This window comes from Momordica charantia, assembly GCF_013281855.1.
Source record: "Momordica charantia cultivar OHB3-1 chromosome 5 unlocalized genomic scaffold, Mcharantia_2.0 BLBB01000005.1, whole genome shotgun sequence".
NCBI classification, from domain to species: domain Eukaryota; kingdom Viridiplantae; phylum Streptophyta; class Magnoliopsida; order Cucurbitales; family Cucurbitaceae; genus Momordica; species Momordica charantia.
In genome coordinates this window covers 1,202,373-1,212,610 of record NW_028275163.1, presented here as the reverse complement: position 1 = coordinate 1,212,610, position 10,238 = coordinate 1,202,373, and the positions used below count along the sequence as shown (strand labels likewise).

The 10,238-nt window shown below is 34.7% G+C and overlaps 2 protein-coding genes across 2 annotated transcripts; both read left to right on the top strand.

Annotated features, from left to right (window-relative positions):
• Positions 1-1,832: 1,832 nt before the first annotated feature.
• On the top strand, positions 1,833-3,708 carry LOC111016147 (uncharacterized). The gene is made up of 2 exons (XM_022291456.2): positions 1,833-2,998; positions 3,492-3,708. The coding sequence occupies exon 1, from the start codon at positions 1,985-1,987 to the stop codon at positions 2,897-2,899; it is 915 nt and encodes a 304-aa protein (XP_022147148.2). The 5' UTR covers positions 1,833-1,984; the 3' UTR covers positions 2,900-2,998; positions 3,492-3,708.
• Positions 3,709-5,809: 2,101 nt separating this feature from the next.
• On the top strand, positions 5,810-9,967 carry PMP (putative type 1 membrane protein). The gene is made up of 11 exons (XM_022291372.2): positions 5,810-6,019; positions 6,150-6,233; positions 6,865-6,960; positions 7,061-7,136; positions 7,236-7,331; positions 7,413-7,486; positions 7,561-7,668; positions 7,756-7,893; positions 8,307-8,412; positions 8,654-8,859; positions 9,486-9,967. Exons 1-11 carry the CDS (start codon positions 5,960-5,962, stop codon positions 9,552-9,554), a joined length of 1,113 nt encoding a protein of 370 aa, XP_022147064.1. The 5' UTR covers positions 5,810-5,959; the 3' UTR covers positions 9,555-9,967.
• The last annotated feature ends 271 nt before the right edge of the window (positions 9,968-10,238 follow it).

Here is a 10,238-nt window from a genome sequence, read left to right as displayed (position 1 = left end):
ATCGTAAGAACTGACTTGAACAATCTAGTGGTTCAATTGTAAGCAATATTGGGTTGGGTAACCCCTAGTTGATTTATTAAGAAACAGGTGCGATGTAAGGGAATGCCGGAGAAATCTAAAATTATATATTCTCTCATTTCTAATGGTTCATTTCTTATGTGAATTCCAATGGTTTATTCTCTCTTATTGATTACTTTTCTTTTCCTTTGTGAAATATCTCTCGTACTAATTACTAAATGCTACTATTTAATTTTTTTTCCCTCCACTTATATGTGAACTTACCTACAAAATTGTCAAAGAAAATGTCGAGATTTAAATTTCATATAAACATTGATAAATTTCATAAACTAAAATAGTATTTAAACTTAATAAAAAAAAATACCATAAATTTTGGAAAAATGGTGTGGAGGAGGGAGAGAAGGCGTGGGGAATGTAAAGGGAAGGATGAGTAGTAGTTTTAACTGCAAAGTTGTAAGATGGTGGGAGGACAGTGTTTGGTTGCGCCATTAATAGCAAACCCAACAGCCTCCCTATTAAATGATATCACATTATAAGCCTTATTAGCCACTAGAAGTGCTTTTTTTCAATTGCAGCTTTTTCTTTAACCACTTTTGCCCAATTCAAAAACCCAGCTACCTGAAGCTCGAAAGGCTACCTTTTTTTCTCCCGCTTTCTCTCTCGATACGTGAAATTAATTAATTAATAATTGCTTAACAGACCCAAAAGTCAAAACCCTAATTGATGGTAAAACACATTGGGAAACAACTATAATGGCTTCATTTTTTTTTTGTGGCTTAATATTTTATTAATAAACTAACAAATTAAGCCCATGCTTGCCGGAAGGATATGAATTATCATTCATTTAAATTATCAAAATGTAGGAATGAAATTAAAGGAGGGACCTAGTCAAATTTGATAATTTCATTTCAATCTCATTCCTCCACGTCCTTATCAATCTCATTCCTATTACGGTTCTACATATTTATCGTAACTTCTAACCTTTCTTATTAACGAGACCCATAATTCTTTTAATTAATTATTTTATATTTTTATTTATTTCATTTTCATTTATACTACTAATAATTTTTTCTAATAAAAAATTATATCAATTTTATTGGTTGGTGTGATATTATTATTAGTTTTTTAATTTTGTTATGTTATTATTAATTAATATCAATAAACTTTTTAAAATATAATAATATTTTATATTAAATGATAGTTGTTTACTAAAAAGCATCTTAGTTGATGCAGTTTCATTTTAATTATTAATTAATATTAAATAAATTGTTATATAAAATTATTTACATATAAAATAAAATTTATTATTATTTCAATTAACAAAAATTAGAATACAATAATGTATTTGCAATTAGCAAGAAATAAAAAAAATGGTATACTAGTAATTTTTATACATCTTATTTCAGTTCTGATTTAATAAACAACGTCAAAGAAATTATTATTTTTAATTTCAATTCTGAAAAAATGTATGGTTAAAATATAGTATTCTCATTCCAATTATTTTATTATGATTTGAAATAGTCGGATTACATTTACCGAACTAAAAAAAAATACACACATATATAAATTTTGCCTTTTCTATTGTTGGTCGCCCCATGTTATTTTATTACTTTGAAAATTTTCCTACCTTATTATTATTTGGAACGTGCATAGAAATTTGGAGACAGCCACATTGAAATTTTTTTGGTTTTGATTGGCTAGTGTTTTTATTCCTTAAGGGCGATTGGCCCCGGGACGGTTGAGAGAATAAATTGCTTTTGCCAGTGGTAGTTGAGTCGCATTAACTCGCGCCCAAAAGCTTTGGATGATGATCCACTCAGATTGTGGACCTCCTTTAATTTAATTTACCTCTCATGTTTTTTTATTTTTAAAAAAATATTTTGTTCTCAATATAAATCACATTCCCCTCTGATCTGCTTTCGTTGCGCTGCGTGATCCTGATCAAAGAGATCTCAGATAGCTACCAATGGCGCATTTTTCTCTGCGTGCGGTGGCTTTTCCATTCTGTGTGCTGCTTATTGCCACTGCCGCCGCCGCCGGCTTGGCCGGAGCTGACAATGTAGTGGAAGACGACAAGCATTTGTTTCATCGCCCACTTGGTTTGTTTAAGGGTAAAGGGTTTCGCGGAGGGGGTATCGGCGGCGGCATTGGCGGTGGCGGGGGTCTTGGAGGTGGTGCTGGTGGAGGGTTTGGCGGCGGCGGAGGTGGTGGTTTGGGTGGCGGCGGAGGGCTCGGAGGAGGAGGTGGTTTGGGTGGCGGCGGAGGGCTCGGCGGAGGCGGTGGTTTGGGTGGCGGCGGAGGGCTCGGCGGAGGCGGTGGTTTGGGCGGTGGAGGAGGCTTAGGGCATGGAATCTATAAAAGGGGTTTTAAGCATGGAAGATTAGGAGGAGGTGGTCTTGGAGGAGGAATTGGTGGCGGCGGCGGATTGGGTGGTGGTGGAGGACTTGGAGGAGGAGGTGGTTTAGGCGGCGGGGGAGGCTTAGGGCATGATATTTACAAGAGGGGTTTTAAGCACGGGAGATTTGGCGGCGGTGGAGGTCTTGGAGGAGGAGGTGGTCTTGGTGGCGGCGGAGGTCTTGGCGGAGGTGTCGGACTTGGAGGCGGTGGCGGACTCGGAGGCGGTAGCGGAGGCGGTCTAGGTGGAGGAGCTGGCGGTGGACTTGGCGGAGGGGCTGGCGGCGGGTACGGAGGAGGAGCCGGGGGAGGCTTCGGTGGCGGTGGTGGTGCAGGTGGAGGCGGTGGATTTGGCGGTGGAATTGGAGGAGGAGGAGGTGCCGGAGGAGGATTTGGAGCCGGTGGAGGTGGCGGTGGAGGCTTTGGTGGGGGTGGAGGATTTGGCGGCGGTGCCGGAATTGGAGGCGGCGGCGGCGGCCACCATTAAATGCAATTTTCAAATATATATTAACGTCCGATCTGAATTCTGAAATCTAATATATGTCTATCCAACTATGTACTGTTTATTACTATTTCATGTGGGAGAGTGAAATCTGTGGTATCTAATAAGTTTTTCTACTCAACTTCGTTCAATTGGTTTTCTATCTTTTCCATCCCACCCTATATTTATCTATATTTATTTAATTTTAAAATTTGAATTTTTTTTGCCATGAAAATTTCATTTCACTTGATTATTTAGACGAATTAACTAGGTACAGCATTGATAGCCTCTACTCGTGTCCTAGCTCGTCTGAGAGCTAGATTTGCCTCGATTATTTGTCTCTTGCTCTGAGCTTTCCTCACTAGCTTCCGCTATTTCAAGAGTTTGCTGAGCTTATTGTGGATCAATGTCACTAGCCTTCTCCGCATCATTTACTAAAATAGTGACCTCATTATTGCCTATTCTAGCAAAACCACCCATCAGAGTCATCGTTAACCATTCGTCATTAACAGTAAGCGTATTCTAAAAATACCTATATCTAAACCTGTGGCAATAGGTGCGTGATTTGGTAATACACCAATTTGTCCACTATTCGTAGCTAAAATTTTAAATTATGTCATTTCAAATGTAATTTGGAAAATTAAATGGTGATCGGAAAATTGCTCGGAGAATGGCCGTTTATCTTTGTCCGTCAGAGAGCGTATGGTGCGTTTTGGTGAGGTAACAAATCTCGACCGAGTCTTCTTCATGCATGCAGAGTGCGTCGCCAGTTCTGTAAAGTGTCGTTATTAATTATTAATATTATTGCTACGTGATATCTCTTACTCTCTTTTTTACGTCATTAATTTAAATTATCCTGTATTTTTTTTTCTTGTATTGCGTCGTTTGGTAGTCGTTTTACTTTACCTGTCTACGAAGCTAAACGAAATAATTTCTATTTTGTGTCAATATTTGAGATGAGGATTTGAATTCACAAAATCAATTGTAGGGATGAATGGTGAAAAAAAAAACAATAAACATTGAAGCTATAAAAATAGAATTTAAATGAAAATGTTAACATGAGACTAGTTTAATTGGTTACTTACCTTTTCAAATTAAAAATTGAAGTTGGAAATTTTCTATCGTCTTTTTTTATACCAACATAAATTTAAAAAGAGAGATATGGAATACTGGACGAGGGAGAAAAGTTGGAGGAACAAACTATTTTATTAGTATTTTTTTAAATGAATATTTCGTTGTTGATGAGTCGGAAATATTTATATAAATTACTCGATTTTAGAATTTGTATTAAAAAGTATATAAATTTTAAAGCTATTACATTATCATACTTTTAATTGTGTGTCTAATAGTTATTGATTTATTCAATACTTTTTAAAATCTACGAATCTATTAGACACACAGATTAATTGAATGTTTATGTTCTATTAGACACAATTTTATTTTCATGTCTAATAGATTTATTAATTTAAAAAAAATGTTGAATGAATTTGAGATTTGTAACACCCTATACTTATTAGGCACAAAGTTAAAAAGTATAAGAATTTGTTATACACAAATCTTAATGTTCGAGGATTAAACTTACAGTTTAACTTCTACATGTTGCTAATTTGGATGCATAGGATGGATCAATTCATTGCATATTACATCAAATAAGGTAGATTTTTCATTTTCAATTCAACCATGGTAGGGGTGACTAGTGAGGATCAAATCACCAACCTTCAAAATCGTCCAATTTTATTTAGGTTGTTTTTTTTAATAATAATAACAAAATTCATGTTTATAATTAAATTGGATTTTTTTTTTTTTATTTTAGTTAATGGAGATGTGAATTTGAAGATCTCTCAACTAATGGATATTTGCTGATGTTGAGATAAGTTTAATTTCAACTTATTGTTATTGCAATATAATTTTACAAAATAATAACCACCGCTCATTGATTAAATATATATATGTTTTCTTTTAATTTATAAATGCTGTAAATGAGAAGGATCATTGATGTAAACAGAATTTAAAAATGTAAAAGCATGCTTTAATTTATCTATTTATACAAAATGGAAGAAGAACAAAGTGAGCAGTGTATATCAAGGCTATAGAGTCTCAAAAATAAAAAGTAAAAAAAAAAATAAAAAATCAAGCCTATAGAATATTGAAAGTTGGACGCTTTTTTCCTTTGTAGAATATTTAAAAATTCCAAAGTGAAACACACCTCAATTGTGATAGTTACGGAATAAAAGAATCGAGTCGTAGGTAGTTTCATATTGTTATATATAGCGGTATTATTTTCTTTCTATGCAAATCTCGACTAATCTTACTGATGAAATACATCGCTTTAATTATCTTAACCCTTTAGACCAATAATCTATTTATGATAATTGTGGTAATAGGTATTTTGGACAATTTTTTTTGTATATATAGTTAAAAAAATCTATTTAACCAAAATTTAGCAAAGTGTATTAATCATACTCACCATTGTTTTGCAATCTTCACACTTCTCATGCCTATCAAATTGAATGATAAAACATATATATTTGGTACGAAATTGATATAATTTTAGGCAAAAAGAATAATAAGATTTTTTTATGGGTAAATTTTAGCAGAATTATTTAATGATTAATGGGGTAGATTAATTAATTTAATTTTCATTAAATTAGTGAATTTTTTAGGTAAATTAACACGAGAATAAAAACTATAACTATTATCTAAGTTTAACGCAAACTGGCCTTATAAAAAAAACGTTGCTGAAATCAAAAGTTTAGACCCAACAGATTAATATTTTATTTAAAAAAGGACAAAGATAGTAAAAAGTAATTAGCCAAAAATGATTTTATTATGCTTTATTAACTAATAAACTTTTTTTTTTTTTGGAGAAATTTAATAAACAAGTTACAAGATGGAATTTGGGCTGATTCATTCGATGATTGTTTCGTGAAGTTAGAACGACCCCGAGAGAATCCAAGCCCACGACTCGGCCCGACGCAACCCACGATCGTTCAGGTGTAGACTTCGCTCGGCGATTGCTGATTCCTCTTGTTCTCCGAAGGCTGCAGGGTTCAGAATCTCTCCAAGATGGAATTTCGCAGTTCCTACATATTCTTCAGCCTGTTAATCATCCTGCCTCTGGCTAGGGTTCGTTCTATCTGTTAATTTCAATGTTTCTGTTTGATTCTAAATCCAAGGGGATTAATACTGCGTTGTTGCCGCGGGATCTGAAAATTATTCAATTTGACATGTTTTACCTCTTTCTGCTTTGATCCAGTGCGAGGATACTGGTACGGTACTGTTCGTTGATAGCTCGTCGCATCAATATCTTCGATCTCATTCGCCCGATGATGGCTTCGAGGTAATTTAGTTTCTTCTGTATTTTCCTTGCCCCGGCTTGATCGGTTCGGTCAATTGTCTGTGAATAGGCTCGATTTGTGAGCTCGAATTATTTTGATTTTGATTTTTTTTTAAATGTCTGTGTTTGTGCATTTCGTATTCTGGCGGATTGAAGAAATTGAATCTGGAACTACTTATTTTTTAACTTAGTTGAGTTGGTCTTTCTTAAATCTTAACAATATATTCTGGAATTCACGGGCCCATTTCTCTAATAAGTTGCATTAGCTAGCATCTATTTATATTTGAGATATAACTGTTAACGGATTGAAGAAAACCTATGCGTCAACATTTCGTGATGTTGAAATTGAAAAGGACCTTGAAGGGTTTTTTTACGGCAATGGTCTGACGACATTGTTAACTCTTCTAATTTCAACCTATCGAGTTATCGACCATTGTTGAGCAATTTTAAATATTTGGTCATGTTGTATTACTATGTTATGCCGGTTTCTAGTTACCTATATTCTGAGCGGGAAATATTAATGTAATTGTAAGTGCATGGGAATTTATCATTAGTGCTTACATAATCTGTTATTTTTAGTGTATAAATATTGTACAATCTTTTCATATTATGCCTGTATATTTGATTTCCACAGCTTAGTTCAATGTCACTACCAGAAATTGGTGCTGCTATATCAGTCTTGCTTGGTTTTGTGCCACCTTCAACACTTTCAGCTTCTGGTTCATCTAAGGTTCTTAGTTGTTTGATAAGTTCTGCAAAAGTTTTCCTCGTAAATTTGACATATCTCTGAGGCCTAAAAGTTTTGATCATGTTATTTATGTTTTTTGCAGCTGAATGGCATTTTGATGCCAAATCCGCTTGATAGGCCTCGTGCAGTTTTAATGCTTGAAATTAAAGGAGAATATGGTATCTGCAGTACTTTTGAAAATAAAATTGAAAATATTATTCTTGTTTGCATGTTTTCTAAAGGTGTAAACATTATTTTTTCCCTTCTGATACATGTAGGTCCTGAAATTGTAAATCTAAAAAGTGGCATATCCAGCAATGTCCTTACGAGCAAGGTTCATGTAGGTTCTGAGAGTGCTGACATCCAACTTCCTGGTACATTTTTCTTCCAAAATCATTACTGGGTTAATATTTTCAGCTTCCCATTAGTCCCTTTCTAATGCTAGTTATTAGCAGATGAAGATGAAGTCTCTGTTGTTCCTTTGAATGAACCATTGACAGATTATACCGATGAAGATATTAGAGAATTTGTAAGTCATGATATTTATTGTATGCTTATGCCTATATTTTTAACAATTTCTAATTTGTTTAAATATCTATCTAGGCATCTTTTATTGGTGGATCATACATTGCCGATGAATCAAAAACCTTGAACGGAGAGTTGACTGTGCCCTTGACTGATGCCATTAAGATAAATCTTTATTTGTCTAAGGTTTTCTCCCTCTGTTCAGAATATTACTTGGTTATTTTTATACTTGTCCTATTCATGTGTTCATTGGTGCATTATGCACGATTGCAGATAGAGGACAGAGAATTTATAGGTAATCTTTTGTGTCTCTTTCACAATAGTAGAAGGGCTGTACACATTCATGAGGATTTGTCACAAAATGTGCGAAGTCCAGCTGAACTCATCAGTGGTTCTTTCAATAGCATCAAGGTACGCTGTTTTTCTTGATTTTGATGTTTTTTTCCCATGACATTATTCAATTTACATTCCTAACTTGCAATATTCATTTAGCCTCGTTTTAGTTGTACTGTGCAGTTAAAAACTTAAATATTAGTATATTTGTAGAGACCTGACGAGGTTATTAGTACTAATGTACTATGGTTTCTAGTGCTACCAACTATAGTACTTATGGATCATAGGTGGTGTGGGCTTGAGAGCCTGAAACCGTGTGATTCTGCCGCCTTATTTAGAAATAAATTTTTGCAGCAAAATAACATATATTGAATGTGGTTATGTGTTTTGATTTTCCTATTCCCCAATGCTATCACTTTTTTTTTTTGTTTCTTTTCTTAAAAAATATAGATTTCATTTAGTTTAATCAATATTTACCAATGGGTTAGCAGGCATTGAAAGATCAAGATGATTCTGAAGGAGATGCTGATCACAGATCAAGACTATTTATTGTTACTTTGTCCAAGATATTCCACCTACTCCAAGAAGCATATGATGGTAAGTGGTTGGTTGCTTTGGTTTGAGGAGTGCATCACTTGTTCATGATTAAGCTCCCAGTTTTTGTCCTGGAGAGTGACAAATTTTATGTAACCAGTAACCTGATATATAAATGTATCACCTTTATGACATTCTTGCTCAAAATTATTGTCAATTACAACACCCCCTTTTATTTTGGAACAAGTGATTTAGGTTTTTTGGAAATTAGTGTTTACATAAACACCTGTAATTTAATTTGCAGGTCAAATTGTTGGAGTCATTCTCTTTTCTGAATCATCACCACAAAAGGCAGAGAAAGGATTAAATGTGGTGTTTACCCCTCGGCTAGCTCCACGTTGGTTGGTGGAAGACGTCAAACTTAACACGACTATTCAAGAAGTAATATTGGTTAGGACAACCCTTGCCTGGATCACAGGAATCATCCTTTTGATTGCTACTCTCATGGGGGTAAAAATTTTCACCTCTATTCTATTTTGCTGCTCTAGTTTAGTCTTTAAAATAAACATCTTATGCTGACTCGTTATTTTATGCTTTTTTTCTATAATAGATTCCTGTTTTGTGGCCTTAGAAATATGACTGACTGGTTATTAGGGTTATTGAACTCAATTAAATAGCAGTTGGTATTGATTTTTTTGGTGCTTTTGAAGAGTAATCCATATCAATATTTGGGAAACCTGTGGAAAATACTCATTACTGAGGAAGTAATGTAATGGATTTTTGCCGCCAAAAAAAAATGTAATGGATTTTTGAGCCAAGGACTTGAGTAAAAACAAAATTTAACAAGCTGGGCCAAACTCGCCACCTTGCCACTTTTTTGTGCATAAATGAGTAATGACATTATACATAATGAAGCATCTTTCTCTTATGGAAGTGTGCTGTTGACATTCATCGTTTCCGTTGTGTACTCTGAATCTTATTTTGGCTAATTTTTTGTTCTAAAAAAATATTTTCACCTACTGTTCATAAAATGTGAGTCTGTGACAACATAAGAATATTGATGGTTGCTACATTTTGTTTCATGGTAATATTATCGACCCCTCAATTAACGTTGACGTTCTGTCCTTCCACTGCAGTCGTGCTGCCTTCTAAGGATGCCACTCACAAGGGACACCCTCCTCTATTCTAACGTGAAATTGGACTAAGATTGATTGAAGCATCCAACTGCATAGACGCGCGAAACGACTTGTGTCCTTCGTCGAAGCATTTCGGCACGAGATTTGTGTAAGTGCCCTTTCAACAATGTTCTTGTCTACATTTTGGTGTAGAAAACCTTGGTATTATTAATGGTAGCAATGGTATTGTATGCGCCCTACAGGATAATGATGGATATATATTGGATGCATAACAAGATGGGTTGTTGTATAATAAAGTTATTTTTGAAATGAGATTAATTTTATGTATATTATCAAAAGTCACCACTCACAGGGGTCGATACGCATCTGTTGACGACGTGGAAGATTGCGAGAGGTGGTGATGCAATTATTCAACTTTGTTGTACTTTATTTTTGGTGAACATGAGTTTTCCCAAGGTTCAAAATAAATTCCATTTTTAGAATCTTTGATCTAGTTGAATTCCATAAACTTGGTTGTTCTACTTATGTTCAAAAGATTGAGTTTCTGCAATATTGATCTGAAGTTGGTGGCATTTTTCTGGTGGAGATAGTTTTCTGCGTTAAAATCTTCTGCTACAATCTATTGTCACTATTTGGCGTTTCGTGAGAATGTGGTTTTAGGTTCAACATAGGGCAGAGCCAAGCAAGGACCAAGGGAGGAATTGGCCCTCTTGGTTTGTCTTAGATTACAAAAGCTAGATGTTTGAATATTGT

Coding starts and splice junctions, on each gene's coding strand:
- LOC111016147 (XM_022291456.2), top strand. CDS start 1,985: ATGGCGCATTTTTCTCTGCGTGCGGTGGCTTTTCCATTCTGTGTGCTG.
- PMP (XM_022291372.2), top strand. CDS start 5,960: ATGGAATTTCGCAGTTCCTACATATTCTTCAGCCTGTTAATCATCCTG. Junction 6,234..6,864: donor CGCCCGATGATGGCTTCGAG/GTAATTTAGTTT, acceptor TGATTTCCACAG/CTTAGTTCAATGTCACTACC. Junction 7,894..8,306: donor GTTCTTTCAATAGCATCAAG/GTACGCTGTTTT, acceptor ATGGGTTAGCAG/GCATTGAAAGATCAAGATGA.